At 33.9% G+C, this 18,949-nt stretch overlaps 1 protein-coding gene across 1 annotated transcript; it reads right to left on the minus strand.

Moving 5' to 3' along the window:
• Positions 1-2,274: 2,274 nt before the first annotated feature.
• On the minus strand, positions 2,275-18,923 carry LOC100367549 (serine/threonine-protein kinase Chk1-like). The gene is made up of 12 exons (XM_002741236.4): positions 18,831-18,923; positions 16,879-16,978; positions 16,101-16,224; positions 13,024-13,158; positions 10,943-11,131; positions 9,346-9,450; positions 8,170-8,271; positions 7,234-7,336; positions 4,968-5,157; positions 3,814-3,945; positions 3,617-3,718; positions 2,275-3,183 (listed from the first exon to the last, which is right to left on the minus strand). The coding sequence occupies exons 1-12, from the start codon at positions 18,899-18,901 to the stop codon at positions 3,091-3,093; spliced, it is 1,446 nt and encodes a 481-aa protein (XP_002741282.1). The 5' UTR covers positions 18,902-18,923; the 3' UTR covers positions 2,275-3,090.
• Between the last annotated feature and the right edge of the window lie 26 nt (positions 18,924-18,949).

Raw genomic sequence — 18,949 nt, forward strand, 5'->3', positions numbered from 1 at the left:
CGAAAATGGTGTAGCCCTTGATTTCCTTTGTTTTGCATTTATTTTGTTTATATAATGTGAATTTAATTTATACCAAATTACAAATTTCACAACTATAGTAAAAAAAAAATTCAAGAACATTGTATGAATGTACAATTTCTCCTGGTGTCGGTGAAGTTCCAGGGAATTAGCACAACTAATTGCATCGCAATAAATTGTACTTCAGTAGTACATGGTATCAGTTTAAGAGGGGCTGGGCACACTGGTTTGAAACCCCAATAGGAATTCTATCTCTTAGTAGACATCACAGGGCCAAGGACCTTTTAAAGTTCTTGGTAAATTTTTTACTTATCGTGGTGTATTTTGAAAACTGACTGCGACATAACTGGTATATTTTGTAAACTGCTATTGTAAATCTGACAGCTTTAGTCAGGTTGCAATGTCTTGAGTTGAGGAGACAGGTATTCTTCCTCAACTATTAAAAATATTAGCCAAGGAAGGGCTTTGAACCCACATCAACCACAGATAGTAAAGCTTCTAACGACTGAGCTATTACGATTTTTGATCAAAGATCTGGGGGGAAAACAAAAAGTAGAGTGGTGTGTTTTGAATTATTCATGAACAAATGACATACAATACATCTTTTAAGGTGTGTGGATTTAATAGAATAAACCAAGGGTTAGAACATTAGGTCACATGGATATAGATAAAAAAAAAATGGATGCCAGTAATGGGTGTAGAAACAAGCAGCCTGTCGGCTGAGATAGCTCCGCTGTTAGCGATGCACATTTCAATAACTGAAGATATCATTAGAAAATGAACAATATGTATAGTATTCGGACTTGCTGTTTTCAACAAGAATTTGAAAGTACAACTTTTTACAAAAAATTACAAAAATATTCATTAAAATTAGAGAATTAAAGATATCATCACGAAAAGATCAAATCTGAGAGAGGTCCACATGTAGTACCTATATATGTAATATCAAAGCAATCGGACTTGTGGTTTTTAACAAGAAGTCGAAAATATCACTTTTCACCAAAAATATTCACCAAAATTAGAGAATTAAAGATATCATCATGAAATGAACAAATCTAAGAGAGGTCTATCAAAGCATTCAGGCTTGTAGTTTTCATGAAGGAGTCTGGGGGAAAAAAAAAAAAGTTGACACGAACGATGACGGACAATCACTCATATGATAAGCTCCGCTCGACAGCGGAGCTAAAAAAAGTGTAAAATACCATTTAAATGAGTTGCTTGACCAAGAGTACATGTATATTTCTGATGTTGTATATACTCGTACATTATACAAGTACTATTACAAGGTCAATATAATTCCCCCATCAACAACAAATTCTATAATGCCCAGCATCTGTAGAAGCTGACCACACTAAACCCACTCTGATTTTATCTTAACTACCAGGAGTTTGAAACACTATGTTTAAAATGAGGTCAGGTCTTGTTTGATATAATTTTGACGAGAGTCTTGAGGTGTAACAAACATTATTTTTGCATGGCCAATTTAAATAAACTAAAGTTGATATGCTTGTTGCCTATAACGGTCTTATTGACATCAGTGTACTTCATCCCCCAAAAAATATTTAAACCATTTTTCAGTGTTATAAATAATTGTGGACAGCATGGTGACTAATTTACATAACAATATGACCTAATTATGTAATTGTATTTGTTTTGGAACAATAATAACTTTTGTCGGTTTGCGCATGGACAAAATGGCATACTCAAAGATGCTGTGGAGACAGACTAGCGGTAAATGCCAGACTGAAAAATCTATGAATAATACAAGTAAATCAGTTTGGAGGGCTGTGGGAAGGCCTTAAGTACGTGTACAGTCCAGTCTGTGCATTTGAGTTCCGATGGTAGTCATGGAGACAGCCTATATACTTTCATATACTTTCTTCTATGCAGTGAATGACGTAATTGTATTAATGAAATAAATTCTAACTATTATAAATTTGGATGTCATTTTTTACATTTACCGTAGTTAATTCATGGTGTATAAGAGTTCAACTCATTAGAAATAATTAAAAAAATCTCTGCCTACTAACCCAGTATATTTTAGAATGTTACCAAAAAATCAAAATTCGTTCTAAAGCAAATATGGTCTTCTAGAAGTGGAAATTGTTCACTTCAACATCATTTGGCAAAATTGTTAGAAAACGCTCATTTTCACATCTCTGATGTCACATTGACCGAGGTTGTTATGGTCAAGACAGGTCAGTCAATCATGTAACTACCTGAATAAATTCAGGAAAAAATTCACAACACAACAAATTTCTGTTCTTAAAGTTTAATAGAACAGTCAAATAAATGCACCTTTTTGTCATCAGTAGCATACACACACAATTTCAGCAGTTTAATCAAAGCTGCAAAAAGTAGCATTACTGTAAAAGTTGTATTACTGGCGACACCCCTAAAAGTGAAAAAATTCACCATTTCTTATATGGGCAGATGTTCTAATAAAAGCTGCATCCCTTCTGTTGCATTGTACCATTTTAATAGAAACCACAGCTTTTTATAGTACAAGCAAATATATACTTGGAGAACTAGTGTAGGTGCATGTAGTCCAATTTTGAGGTATTTTACACAACCATTAAAGGGGGAGGGTTGTCACCTGCGCATGCGTCAGATGGCCATAGCGTGTCATTGTTTACAAACAAGCGTCTACCCATGAGCCTTTGCGTTTTGAGCGTGTGTTGTTATTGCCGCTTAGGACTCAATTCCTGTGCGTGCACAGGTGACGACTGTCCCGCTTTAAATATGTTGCATGGGACCCATATGACACCATGCAACACAAGTCACAAGGATGAAATGTAAGGTGGTTTTTACTTAGACAAATGCCACAAAAACCTGTAAATGATTAAGGATGTACTCTACGTTTTATGGACATTTACAAGTTTGATTTATTCACCTGAAAGTTTAACTTATTTTTTTAAGGTTTTCCTGTTATATTATAAACATTTATGTCAATACCTGTCTTCTGATGAATTAAGACCCATGCCTAGAAATTTATCTTTTTTATTGAAAACAATGATATTGATCTCCATGGATACTATTACACAAGTCTGTACATTGGATTCTTTGTGTTTTTCACACATGCCATGATGGAGGTGCTTTGCTGATGAACTCTGCACTCTTTCTTTTGATCTTCAGAAACTGTCTCTTGAATTCTAACCCGTCACCCTGGAAACATAAAGCATCATTGAGCACATGGCATACTTATATACCCTAGCAATTGACAAATTAGACATCTACATATTCTACATGAAGTAGATGGAACTAATGAACTAATATGGATGCCAATATCTAGGCTATAGCATTTCAAATCAAATCAAATTATGTTATTATATTATAGTAATTGTAGTTCACCACTATGGTGGTTAAAATAGCATGACGAAATGAACGTGTGACTCAGAAGTAATGAGTGTTGAGAAACCGATAACTACACTACAGAAATATGATTACAGCACAATGTTGGCACAATAAATGTATGAAGTAACTTTAAAAAAAATGACACATTGCACATCAAAAACTTCTTGTATGAGATGGTGAAAATTAGTACATAGCAAAGTCACCAGAGAGTGTGAGAGTGTCAGAGAAAAAAACAACAACTTACTCGTGAAAGTCTGAAGTCAACCATTACTTTATCATCCATTTCCATGAAGTTAACTTTAAATGTCAATTGATTCTTGCGTTTATCTGTGGTTGTTACTGTAATCTGTAAAGTCGATCAGAAAATCCAATAAAAAAATAAATAAATACAGTTTTTATTTTTTGAAAGTAGACTTTGGTTCCTAAAGGGTTAATTCTTACCTGTCTAGGGGTGCTTTTCTTCCAAGTATACCCTAACTTTTCAAGTACCCCAACGACAGACTTCAGTGACTTGTCTGTGTTCAAATTAGTGAAGAAGCGAGTCATGCGTTTCACCAGTCTCTGCATTGGTGTCTAACGGTAAGAAAACAAAAAAAAGTATTCAGTGGTGTGTTTATGTATACATTGTTTGAATTGCATGATTCTGGAACCAGATATAAATGTACTCTTACATGAAGCTGTACTTAATTATACATACTGTACATTAATCTGATTGGTGTGTCTATAAAACATACGCCCAGTCAGATTTGATGGTTTATATAACCATAGAACAAAAGGGTGGGATGTAAAATTGGCATAGAGGGCACACTTTATCTGCAATGTTAGCGTGAGACCATGACCAAATAAACATACCTTGGGTGGTTAAAATGACAATACATGATGTTTTATCTGAGCTTGAGCCAGCAAAAATGAAATGTAAATGTAAAAGTGTTCAGCTCAAACAGAGTTCTATTTTTGGGGTTGAATTCAGATAGGAATGAGCCCTGACATGGTCCTGACTATTTAAACAATAATTCCCAGTCAACAACAATATTACAGCTTGGCACTAATAAACCAGGGCTAACTTCAGACAACGTTGAGCCACTAGCACATAAATTCACTATAGATAATCCCTTGTTAATTAGTGGAAGAGGCAATAGTTTGGTTCTGATAAAATGCTGCCATTTAAAGCTAGAAAATGTACAAATCTTAACATTTTGTTCACCAATTACTTGGAAGCACATGCATTTACATACATTACAGGAATATCCCTATGGTAAAAATAATTCAGTATACGGGCAATGCAATTTTTTGGTTAATATGCACTTCTATTGGAAGTACGCTTCTAATAGAACAAATAGGATACAGTTATTTTTTTCACCAAATTATCAATTTCTAGATGTTCTCTGGAAATGAGTCAATATCTATCTAGAGTAATATCAGGAGTATGATGTAATTGGCTGCTTTCTATCATATGACTTGTGGCATGTGACCATTACATGATCCACCAGGAGTGCAATGTAATTAGCTGGTTTGTGGCATGATTTCATCACATGATCTACCAGGAGTGCATTGTAATTGGCTAATTTGTGCCATGTGACCATCACATGACTCACCTGTGATCCACCCGGTGTGCACTGTAACTGGCTGCCTAACAGCATATCATCCGTATGCACAGGTTGTGAGAAGCTGACGCCGCCTTGTACAAGGTCATCAATACTGGACCCACTGTCACCTGGTGTAGAGTTAGTTGTACTGAGATAGGTTGGTTGTGAACTTGATATATTGCCTATACTACCATCATTTCTGTAAAAAAATAATGATTATTAATTTTAAAAAAATTTACATTAATTTATGTGCATGACAATTCAACTTTTGATACTATGCATCATAATGTAACCATGATAAAGAATATGATTTTAAGGGAATCGCAATTAGAATCAAATTTAAACCAACAAATACATTGATTGATAGAGAATTATGTCTATAGACACACCTTATGCAATACTAAAAGAAAGAAAATGGTAAACAATTTATAGAGGAAAATAACAACTTTCTTTTTTATTTTCTAGAGGTGAAATTTTTATTGAAAATAGTCATTATTGAAAATATCTCAATTGTTTTTATGAAAGCATTTCATTATATGGTATTAAGACGAGACTTGAAATAGAAGAATCTTATTTTTTTAAATGCTTATGTCACACCTGTCATGTTGGACACAGAGGGCATACTATAAAATCTATAAACATATTTGTGATGTTGATATTTTTGTCTCTAAATACCAATTTGTTTTTTATTATAAAAAATATTAGCTCAGCTGCAGTATGTTTTCAATCAATCTTATCAGCAGAAATATTCATAAACTTATTTGATGTATACATGCTCCATGCACATAAATTATCGTTTTGAATCACCTGAATGTACGAATAAATTAACACAATTGTTATAAGAATACATTTCATTATGTGGTATTAAGGTAGCGAGACTATTATTTGTGTTGAAAATTACGATTTTCACATTTATTTATTAATTGATGAAATGCACTATAAACTTTCATGTGATAAAGTCAACATAACATAGAATGTCATGTAAGTTGGTTAAAATGTAGATTTTCAGAAGGGAAGCAAGGCAGCTTCAGTAGTGTTTTCCAAAATCAACAACACAGGTTTAATCTGTGTGCCTATAAGTTTCAAAGATAAACTCAAGACAAAGCAATGTTAGGATGTGTTATCAGCAGCTATCTGACACACAATTAGTGTTTCCAAACATTTGAGTGGTTTGTCTCCGCCCCTCTTTGTTTCACAGATTAGTTATTTGCATATGAATGTGTCAGACACAAGGTCACACAGCCACTGAAAAAAAATCATTGATTTTGGTGTTTTCATCTGCCGATTTTATCCAATTATAGCTATCCCATTCCTTTATTTTTTTGGTTTCCAATAGCCTTACACATTTGGATGTCCCTACACATGTTAAAACAGACCTTGATGGGAAAACTAATTGATTGTGCCAATAAACAAGCTTGAAAATCTTTGCTGTTACTTCATGGACGTTTTCTAGGAGTTTATGTTTTTCAAAATACAAGGTCTTTAACAAAAAATAACGTATACTTATTATCGTCGGATTAACACCAAATTTTCACAGCTTTAAGGTGACAGTGAGAGAAACTTGAATGTGTCCAGACAAACTATTTCATCGATTATTTACCAACGAGTTGTGGTTTGAGTTGGGGGCAATGCGACTAAAACAGTAATTGAAATTCAGCACACTATTTTTTAAAACGCGTTGCTTGAATAAAACTGACCAGACACATTCAATTTACCAGACTATTGAACAACTAGGAAAAGTGAAAAAAATACTTCTTATCGCCAGCATAAATGCGTAATTATTTTTTTTACAGAAAAAGTTATTTTTCACCTTTGGTTGAGTAACGCGTCGTAGAATGCAGATACGGGCATGCAAAATACACTTGTGAAAAGCTTGAAGTCTGGCGATTCTAAAAATATATACTTTCCTGGGTCTATTTGTAGTCATTTAGTCACAATTAGAAGATGAAAACAAGTATGCAAATAATAGTCCCGCTACCTTAAGACGAGACTTGAAATAAAGGAATCAGCAATCTTAATTTTAAAATGTGACATTAAGCTTACATCACACCTGTTATGTTGGACATAGAGGGCATACTTTAAACATCCATATTTGTGATTGTGATATATTTTCTCTAAATTCCAATTTATCTTCATCTTCAAAAGCATCAGAAAATTTAGCTCAGCTGCATTATGTTTTCAATCAGTCATATCAGCAGAAATATTCATAAACATGCACCATGCACATAAATTATCGTCTTGAATCACCTGAAAATACAAATAAATTAACACATACCTGCTGAATGCTACAGGTGAAAGGTCATTTCCTGTACAGATTCTTTTAATTGGTTTACCATCAGGTGAATCATGGGTAGTACTGGAGGGTATCCTTGACAACACTATAAAATAAATATAGTTGTAATAATACTCAAAAATACTGCAATGTATGCTTGAAGGCAGTATACCCATATTAATTTGGAAGAAGTGTAATCATATTCCTCGAATTGCCAAGTCCTATAACGCTATGAAAACCTGTTGAGCATGCTGATAATTTCCCATATCACCTCAATCCGGTTTGACTATATTTGGACAAACAGTGTTGCTGAAGACGCTGTTATGTTGTGAGAACTGCCTTTATAAAACAAAATCACTTCAAGTAGCTTTCAAACACAGGGATATATTTAGAGCTGAAATCTATCCACAATTAAGAGATTACATGTTCTGGTCAGGGTTTGAATAGGGGTTCTAGTTCTAAGAAGCTTGGGCGCTTCCGCTGTACGACCTTGAGCTGCAAAAACCATATCCAGAATAATGCATTAGTTGCCTTGGTTACAATTTAAAATACACTGCAGATAAGTATGATACTCTATAATATTCAAATTTTATCTCTATTTGAATATTTGACAAATTGTTGATGTAGATTCCATTTTTTGGACAGCCAATGAGAACGTGAAAATCATTTTCAAATTCACCTGTGTTACAGTTTATTTTATAAATTTTAGTATTTGAATGTCTTCTAAGCAGTTTCAATATTTAGCCATATCCTTTCATAGATGAACTGTGAACTTTTCTTTGAAACATGTCAACCATCTTTAAATTATACCTTATGCACATTTCCTAATATGGTAGGATGCAAATACCCATTCAAACTATGACACATTGTAAATTTAACTTTAACTGACAGATGTAAAACAATTGATAATTGATTGTAAATACTTAAATGTAACTATACCTTTAGATGTATGAAATGTCTTGATATACCATCTGTCTTTTCTAATGTTTGCAATAGTATATCTCTTTGAAGGCGTCTCATGAAGTAATTTCCGCAATAACGCTGGAGAAATGAAACATAAATTAGCATATCTGTCCAAATTTGAGAAACATGAAAACAAACATAGAGAAATTATGAAAAACTTGCCAATTAGAATTTCTAGTTATTGGCGTAAACAATAATAATAACAATAATAACTTTATTACACTACTAAAAAACCTTCAGAGGGTTTTTGTATGGTAAGGAACATAAATACATACAATACATAAGAGATAAAAATAAAATGTTAGTAAAATAAAATAAAAAAATAAATTAATTACTTTCTGTGGTTTTAAAAATTGTGCTCTTTAAGTATTTTGCTAAAGCTATATTATTCTCCATAATCTTTTTAAATATGGAATTCACATCCATTGTGTAAATATTCATTGAACACTCATCAAACAGTTTTTTTCTTTGTTCTATATAGCCAGTACAAAATAGCAGGAAATGTTTTTCATCTCCTAATGCTTTAGTGTTACATTTATTACAGTGTCTATTTTCTAATTCTATTTTGGGCTTTGTTCTTTGGTTATCAGAGTTCGGCCAATTAACTGGACTGAGATTTTTAAATAGTATATTTATGTATATAGTATTCTTGGGGTGGATATCAACCATTACGGTGAAAAGAAGTGCTAAAAACCCTTAGAACACTGTACCTTGGGATAGTTGTTGAGACTGCCCTGAACAGTGTACTGTAAAGGGGGTAATTATTCACTGGGTTTTAATTTAGCTTATTTCCCTGACTGGAAAAATGCGCTAAATTAAAACACAGTGAATATGTAAAATTTAGCATAGAACACATTATCTAAATGACGAAACCGTGAATTTAAAACCCACTGAATATGCCTGAAATGGTAAATCAGTGAAATTTAAACCCAGTGAAAATTAGTCATTTTACAGTAACAACTTTGTTTAAGTGTTGATGTGGCACATTTTATGCTAGACTAATCAAAATTCATCTTCTTGCTTATCACTCACACAAATGAAGACCTGCAAACACTATCTTTCTCCCAATCCATAAAACATTGAATAGATCCCCTAATTACTCACATTACTGTGTTTAGAAAATCTATTTTTGGATTTCATGGCATGTCATACCTAGAACTATTGTATCTATTTTGCTCCACGGAGTTAAATTAATTTTCTTGTCCAACCAATCACAGTATTCCTGACAGTCGTACGTTGGCTGGTCCCATGGCAACTCTGGAATGGAGGGAATTGTATATACGAGTAAGTAAAAATATGGACACTAGTATCTGAGTCAGATATTGTTGGCAAACAGCGAAACATTGTTCAGCATTCATGTGGATATGGCTGTGATCAAGCTGTTAGCATCCTGAGGTTTCCATCAAACTGCACACAAAACTGACATCTATAATGCAGCCTAATTAATTAATTAAAATTTGATGCATAACAAATCGAGGAATTTGTTTGATGAATACTTACTTCTGTCTTGTTATTACTTTATACATGTTATATGAGTACTGTAAAGGGGTTAATTATTCACTGGGTTTTAATTTTGCTTATTTCGCTGACTGGAAAATGCGCTAAATTAAAACCCAGTGAATATGTAAAATTGAGCATAGAACACATTATCTAAATGACAAAACAGTGAATTTAAAACCCACGGAATATGCCTGAAATGGTAAATCAGTGAAATTTAAACCCAGTGAAAATTAGTCATTTGACAGTACTCATGATTCATTGCTGTGTCGAAGTGAATACCAAACACAGAAAATTTCTTCCTTCCTAGGCAAGTTGTGTTAAGCATGTTCCAAAGCGTGATTAAAAACATTTATATGTCAGGACTTTCTAATGCATGTAACTCATAAAGATAATACATAAAATAAATTTAACAAAAAATACAACTTGTCATGCACCCACGCCAACAATGCTTTTGTTTGTTGTGTGGTTGACTCCTTGTACACTGACTTTTTTATAACGAGCACTTTGGGGGAGGGTACAATTAGTACGTAAAACATTGGGTTTGTTATGAGTAGAAGACATGCAATGCGTTCATTCTATCAGAAAATTTATTATAAAGGTGTTCGTTATACCAAGGTTACAGCGTACAGTAATTCATATGAAGTATGGTGCTACCGTAGAGACGATATATAGAGGTAAAAAACGGTAATACAGACTTATTGTGCAAAAAATTTGCGATTGGAACACAACGCACCAAGAGACGTCACTCAAAATGCCAATCTGTCCCTGTATTCTCTATTATTATACATTTGACACCAAAAACAATAGAATTTACCGGCCGTAAAACGCTTTACAGATGTTTGAAAGTGTTTGATTGTCTTTTTAATTTGGAAATTGTACATCACGTTTGCATTACATTTAAACACTTTGCTTTGTTTACTCCAAAGGCAGAAGTGCTTTCAGTGAGATGACGAAAATAGGATCTCGTCATTGAGTGTGAACAAAATGAAATGCTCTTCATTGCAATTTCAAGCCGTTATCTCTCATTAAAAGCTGGAAAAAGATGTAATAATAAAGTTATCACAAGAATACCGCAAAGTATGCATTCAGGCAGTACAGGAACACATCGACCTCCACTACATGTCAGTCAATATGGTTGCCATCTTGCCTCTGCTGGATTCTTTGCGGTATGCTCGTAATAACCACAATATCTCATAGTATTGTTAGTTTTACACACATATGTTTTTTAATGTGACAAGAATTAACTTACCACCAGCTAACATTGCTACTAATATAATACCACATGACCAGATATCGGACGGCTCAGCGTGATACTCTTTTCTTTTCAACACTTCCGGTGCTACGTATGGCGGTGTTCCACAACAACGTGACAACAACCGCTCTTTACCTTGGTGACGGAAAACAGTAGCTAAACCAAAGTCTGTAATCTTAAGATTTTCTGTGTGAAAAAATTATGAAATATTAAATTTCTATAAAAAAATAGAAAGGACACAGGAGAATCTGGTCTACCAGGGTATTAAACAAAATATTATTTCAATCCTGGCGATGGCTAAGAGTATACAACTGTAGAATATTTTATTTTCGCTTGGAATTTATTTTTGCTATTTACGCTGAAGGGATGATTCTGTGAAAATAAAAACCAGTGAATATACTTTTTTTCCTATATTTCACATTAAACTCATCAGAAATCAGTGAAAATAAATTCAATACAAAACGCCCAAAAAGCCTTTTCAGCGAAAATTAATTCCAGCGAAAATAAAGTATTCCACAGTGATATATGTCTGTCTGTTTTAGCATAGGCGACAATATTATTTTAGTAATTACCATAAAAACTCCAAAATTTTGGCCACTTTTAAATAATTTGTTTTGATAAGCAACTGGGTTTTTAGAATACAAAATAACAATAAATTTGTCGAGTATTTTAGAGTGAACAATCAACAAATATAAAAGTTGGGTTATACTATAAAAGGGTTAATTATTCACTGGGTTTTAATTTTACTTATTTCACTGACTGGAAAATGCGCTAAATTAAAACGCAGTGAATATGTAAAATTTAGCATAGAACACATTATCTAAATGATAAAACTGTGAATTTAAAACGCACTGAATATGCCTGAAATGGTAGTTCAGCGAAATTTAAACCCAGTGAAAATTAGTCATTTTACAGTATACAGTTGCAGAAATAGAATAGTTATAGAAAGTCATGTCTATAAACAAATCTTTTGAGTAAAAATAAGTGAGCAATTTCTGGTGTGGTAAAAATTTTGGGGATCAATAAATTACAAAAAACGCCAAATAATTACCGGTAGGTGGTTAAATTTTTAGAGTGGGTGAAATTTTAGAGTTTTTACGGTAGTTTAGGATTCCCTGATTGTGCAAAGAAAACGTTGATTCACGCTCAGTCAGTAGGAATACAGAGTTTCAGGTAGATATTTTAATATAACAGCTTCAGTGAGGCTGTTTTGAGGCAAAGCACATAAACAAGGCAAGGCGTGTCAACAACAAGCTGCTTTCTGATTGGTCTGACTGTTTTGGCGATATTTGGGATGGGTAGCCAATCAAGCACAATTTTCCAAGTAGTTCTATTTTTGTAAACATCCAAATTGCATTGTACCTTTGAAAGTATACAAAATGTTCACAGAGAGGAAAACAGAGAGGACACAGAGAGGAAAATTGGACTAAATATAATTTAGTACATCTCAGTATCCTTTTGTACATTTGTAAAGATACCTCTGGAAGACAGCACACAACATATTCAACTTGTGGAACACTTAGACAAACAGATTCATAGATGGCAGATCATTAACCCCCCCCCCTTTTTTTGTCATGACATGCACTCAGCAACCTAACAACCAAAGAACTTGAACCTGAAGAGCATGTGACACATTAAAGTATACAATGGTACATTTTATTTATACTGTATATGTGTTTGTCTTGCATGTTTTTTTTTGTATTTCTACTGAAATGATTGAGTTTTTTGTGTATGGGTGTTTGCATGAGTATTTGAGTATAAACTTTGAGTACAGATAATGTATATTTTTAATATATAGCACTTGCAAATGGGACAGTCACTTTTTTGTTGCTGTGGCAACTATGTTATTATAATCCATGTGAAGAGTTAATTATTAACTGTCATCCATAAGCATACTCAGATTAGCAGCATGCTATATACTTTTATCATTGCCATGGTTACCACTAATTCCAGACTACAGAAAAGAGTGAGTAACCAGCGGAATGACCATCTGTTACCCAGGCTAATACCACAGTTAGTTGAGCTGAATTCATATTAGTAGGTTGATTTCCAGCACCTACACACACATTGATACATACCAAATTCATCCAAGAGAAGATTCTCTGGTTTGAGGTCACGATGGGTCACACCTTTACAATGTAAATAATCAACACCATCTATTAACTGGGAGAAAAACTTGTGAGCTTGTTTTTCTACCATCCCTAGATCAGGCTCTGAAAACAAAAATAAACAAATGTTTCAAATCTTTATCTGCTATGTGAAGATTTCAGTACAGCAATATATGTCAATGAATTGGTATTTTTAATCTTTATGGCTCTGGATTTTGTGCCCTATAAACTTCATTTGAGCTCAACTCAGAGACCTCACAATGATACTTTGTGACCTCACCATGATGCTTGGTGACCCTACCAACTTGCCCTTTGGGGTTTTGTTTTTATTTATTTTCGCTGATTTTTGATGAGTTGAGTGTAACAAACAGGAAAAAGGGTACATGTATATTAACTGGATATTATTTTCACTGAATCATCCCTTCAGTGAAATTAAAGAAAATAAATTCCATATATTTTACAGTAGACCCTAAAAACAAATGACCACTGAGAGTGAGCGAGTCAATGCAAAGCTACATGAAACATTGTGCCTGATTGGCTAATCAACTCTAACACACAACAATAAGACCAATCAAAGAGCAGCTTATTTGCTGACAGGTTGTTGTTTTTGAATCAACTGCAACATTTGTTTTTGCCCCTGTTCTACTCTCTCCCCCATTGTGACTATTTCAGAAATCTTGGTTACATGGGTCAGGAAAACAATGGATGTGATGACGAGAAAGAATAAAACACATTTTGAGAGAGAAAACAAGTTTTGTGGCTCCCTCACCCTAAAACTGATCTCGCTGACCAATTGTTTGTAAGGTTCATCTATTTCCCAAATAAATATAATACAAATACAGGGAAGCCTGTTTAAACCAAACAATAATATGTATAGTGAATTTTAGGATACTAAGGGTTATCATGTCACATATCATGTTGCTCCAATGGAGACAGTTAGTGAACACAGGATGTGCAATCCTACAACTAAACAAAGTTTGTCATCCATAGCATGACTTCTGTGGCAAAAATGCACTATGTGTCAGCATTAGCACTTGCAAGTTGCACATACAAAAAAAAAGTCAGGAGAGACAACAGTGACATTCAATGTCTGGAACTGTCACCTGGCGAAAAAAAAAACATTTACCGGATTCGGCTGATACCCCGCCCTGGGCGATCTTATGGAGGATTCGATTTTTTTTTAGAAAAATATGGACCAAAAGATCGCCCGGGCGATCTTTTGGCAGATATTACGAGGCCCATCTTGTCTAAAAAAATAACCCTGCATTGATAGAAATGGTCTAGAAAAAATAATGTTTCGCGTTGACCAAATATAATCATGCAAAGTATAAATTCAAAGTGTTTTAATACATTGGTGAGAGGTCGCATTTTACGTGAACAAGAACATGCACTAAGAAGGAAAAGCAAGTCAAAGTCGAAACGGGGTGCATCATGGACATGACACAACACACGCTGCGACAACTGAGTGATTAGCGTCATAATTTTGGGACGCAAATGAACTTGAAGTACTTCTTTGCGAAACTTGCTGCGCGGTGATCAAGTGTGTGTTGACCCACATGGTGTTGACCGAAGTTTGACCCCAAGTCACGCGCTGAACTGGTGCGTTACCTTAGCAACCTTTTTCTTTTGCGGTCCGCGCGTCGATCTAGTAAAATTTTTATTATAATCCGAAGGTACTGTAATTACACAACTTGTATGCAACTCTGTACTGGCTTTGAATATATCAACGTCGTTTACTTAGTGTACTGCTTTTCTAATTACGCAAATTTGTTTACAATATTGTACCAGCTCTGAATATTTCAACTTTGTATTAAATGTATTGCTTTCATGATAATTACGCAAACTCAAGTTAATTTTTACTATTGTTAGGGCACTGACCCGGGGTATTGGGTCTGTGAATATTTCAATATTACCGACTTGATAATGCGTTGCATTCGTAATAATTACGCAAACATAAACATTGGCGCATTTAAATCATTAAAAATGATAGTAGTCGGGTATCTACGGAAAGTCGAGAAAATATTTTAAATACTTGTGATTCACCAATGTTCCAATGGTGATTTTTTTATTCGAAATGAAGTGAACATGCAGTATAAACCATACCATGCGTCAAGTTAAATTTTACTATAATATAATAAACTCTGGACAGCGCACTTCGATCGCAATATTCACGTACATTTCGACTGAACTCTAATAACCACGCGTTTGAGTTCACGCACTGATATTTAAATTCGGGCCACCCAGCTTGACGCAAATCAATATAGTTACTTGTCATGTGTTCAAAAAATCTTTCAACTCTCACAAATACCATGAACGCGAAGAGCTAACTGGGGGTTAACTGAAAGAGAACGTCTTTTTTGGAGAAAAAACACGTCAGTACAAGATTATGTGTACAAGGTTAGCTTTATAGAACGTACATAACCGCTTAACTCTGTGTGTTTTTTAATAATCATGTCGCATGTGAAACTCAGGAGACATTTTAGTTTGCCCATTTCTTGTTTACCGACATTTTGTCTGGAATGCGATACAGACAAAGATTAAACATTACTGATAACAACCAAGAGGCTCGAACCAGGAAGGCTTGGATATTTTAAACTTCGTAAATAACATTCTTTTCAAGCGTAGGCTTTATTCGAGTGTAATAATACGCAACAACAATTCGTATACAGCATTGGTTTTATTGAAGTTTTTAATGTTTTTCGGCTTCACAGTGAATTATTTTAGCATCATATTTGAAATAGCGCGCTCGATACAAGATGTCGGACGGGAAAATTGGGGTCTGTAAAAATGTTTGTTGGTTCAGTCAGGCAATGTGTGGACCAAAACATCGCCCACTATTTGAAACATCGCCCATGGGCGGGGTTTAGGATGGGCGGGGTATCAGCCGAATCCGGTAAAAAAAAAATTGGTTTAAATAACACTGTAGTGATACAGATTTTAATGTGTCTAAACAATACACTGTAGATGTACATGTATTTGATATGTGTAACATCAATCATGATTTGTGTAGCAGAGGAGAGCGCCCTCAACAGACATATTTTGCATACCTATTCTATCGAAAAGTTCACCACCGCTGGCATACTCTAAGAAGATATACTGTATATTGCCTTCTTTTCTTGAACCATAGAACTTAATAATAGATTTATCTTCTACCATGCGATGAATACAAACCTATAAACATAAAGTAACATTTGAGTCGTACATGATTCTATAATTATTTTCGGTGTGTATTTATCAAAAAGTCAAATATGTTACATGATTAAATTGTGAAGAACAATTTTGGAAAACTCTTTTTAGAAATATAAAATTATATATATTTCAAATGCATTTCAAATCTTTGCAAGATACCATACTACTCAATATTGACTAAATCCTGCAATAAATTCTGAGCAAAAAGATAATAGAGGGAGAGATAATAAGAAAGCTTTTGGTAGTTCAGGGTTTATGCATTGCCTGCTTATGCCGTTTTTCCTATCCTCGGGGGCGGACATCCAAAAACTCGCAGAAAACGGTACTTTGGGATGCTTGTTGACACCCCTCTGAACAGTGTAACAAGATTAGCCCTATGTGTGTAACATATGTAAATTTGGTTGTTCAGGATTACTTCAAAGTTGAGTTTGTGTCGTTTTCTCGAATTTTCACCGGCTCGACCGGAGTTCCACAGCAGCGCACACAGAGCCCATAGAAATGCATGTACAGTGGTGCGCGTCTTAGCAACGTGGAACGTCTTGTGACGTAGCTCCGCCCCCGAGGATTCATTTTTGCTATCTGTGGAAACTTTCAGCAAGTGATGTGGTAAATAAAGCTAAAAACAACTGAACTTACCTCTTTTCTAATATTATCATAATTTTGTCCGACTTTGTCTAAATCTAGTATCTTAACAGCTACGGCCTCTTGTGTCATCTGATTTACTGCCAGTTTAACTCTGTAAAAAAGAATACAATATAACATGTATGTTTCTCCACTTTATATTTGTTCTGATTCATTCATTTGTGCACTTCAAAAACTAGTTGGTCAGATTTTAGTATTTTCTTCTTCATCGAACATTGTTTACTTAGTGCTAGTTTAATGTTTACAGAAAAATCTTTCAAATTTGGCCTCAATTCGGGATAATAAATTCATATTCATTCAAGTCTAACTGAAATCTTGTGTATTTCTTTAGGGTTTAGGGTTGTCAATAAATGTTAGGTAGAGTAGGGTCATCGGAATCACACATTTATTTATTTGGTTTAAAAAAACAATGAAAAATAATATATTATTTTGTTTGGGTACTTGACAGATTCAAAAAGAAATTGTATCAGGCTTTGATATTTTTATTCAGACCTTATCAAAAATAAAATTGTTGGTATTTGTGAAAGTGCCTGGATGAAACTAATTTGCATATCGTCACTAAATTCAGAACAAGCACTATTTAGTATTTACATCATTATGCAGACATTAGAAGATGTTATTAAATTCACAAGAGATTCGTATAGTCACAGTCCCTATAGATAGATAGTGCCGGCTGATTGGCTGGAAACAAATATTAGTGATTTTCAGGGTTTGAGCGTGGATAACTCAATTTTATGACATATGCTTACTTTACATTATCAGACTGTTTTAATTCTATAATTAAAATAGTTATTCTGTCCCATAGATATCAATGTATTGACACAAATAAATTATCAGGCCCCTGAGTCTGATATTTTATTTATTTATCTTTATTTTCAGACTGTCAAGCATTTGAAAGTCCATATAAAACTAGTATGAAAAATAAATAAATAAATGAACAAAAAGTATATGTATATAGGTCAGTGTGCATATGGCAATATTAATAGTACAAAGTATTATTACAAAGCTTGGAACAAGGCAGACTTCCAACAGATCCGAGATGTATATATACGTAACGCTCTCTAAATTTAAATACAAGATTTCTAAAAATTTTGTAAAAAGACTTTACATGATTGTATACACCCATATGATTTACACTATAATCATGTGGGGCCGGGGGGATATAAAAAAGTGGCACACTTATAAAAATTATTTATAATCCAATTACATGTATAAATTGAGTTGTTACATCACTCATGTTGTGTGTTGCTGAGTTTATGAAGACAGACGTTTTGTTTACAGACATTATGTGATGCCTGCAATTTTGCAAAATAGGAAACTGTTAGCTTGGTGTAACTGTAAGAATCACATAATCGTCACCGCGGATTGCCCAAATACAAATCTGCTAAAACCTGGATGTGGAGTAGGCAATAAAAATAACAATATGCCAAAATCAAATAAAAAATCAAGTTAGGCTGAGAGATAAGAAAGCAAAAAAGTTAATTGTGCTTTAGACACTTATTCTATTATACCTTTTGCCAAATATGTATATTCTATTTTGAAAGTAGTTGATAGTTATAGTTCTGTTTAGTGACCATACTGCTGTATTTGTTTATTTTATTTATTTATTTATTGCTTCCCTTTTGTAACAGGGGCTCAATATGTAAATTAGGAGCTGCACCAAATAAATTATACATTTCACTCAAAGACTAATGAAAAAACTTTTGGTAGACAAAAAGAAACTAAGTTACATGTATATACCGTAAATAGTGTTTTGTCAATAAATTGTTGTAATATTTAACATTGGTGTGACAGATTTCTAGCACTCTGACAGATTATAATGCATTATGTGATACTATTAAGGCCCGTAGGATTAATTTAAACAATAAAAAAACAGAATTGGAGCATTTAGGGAGAATGACAGCTCAGTTTACAGAAATATAGATACCAAATTATTCAATACTTACTCCCCATAGGCGCCTTCGCCAAGAGTTTGCACAAAATCCCATCCTTCAACGAAAGCCGTTACTTCTGTCATATTCCGATATCTTCATAGACAATGACAAGTAAATTGTAAACTGCAATG

This window comes from Saccoglossus kowalevskii, chromosome 5 (assembly GCF_978046115.1).
Source record: "Saccoglossus kowalevskii chromosome 5, keSacKowa6.1, whole genome shotgun sequence".
NCBI classification, from domain to species: Eukaryota; Metazoa; Hemichordata; class Enteropneusta; family Harrimaniidae; genus Saccoglossus; species Saccoglossus kowalevskii.

Excerpts from the sequence above, each read along its gene's own strand:
- LOC100367549 (XM_002741236.4), bottom strand. The coding sequence starts at position 18,901 with ATGACAGAAGTAACGGCTTTCGTTGAAGGATGGGATTTTGTGCAAACT. Across the intron at positions 16,979-18,830 it reads GGCGAAGGCGCCTATGGGGA|AGTTAAACTGGCAGTAAATC; the intron begins GTAAGTATTGAA and ends TCTTTTTTACAG. Across the intron at positions 16,225-16,878 it reads ATGATAATATTAGAAAAGAG|GTTTGTATTCATCGCATGGT; the intron begins GTAAGTTCAGTT and ends TTATGTTTATAG.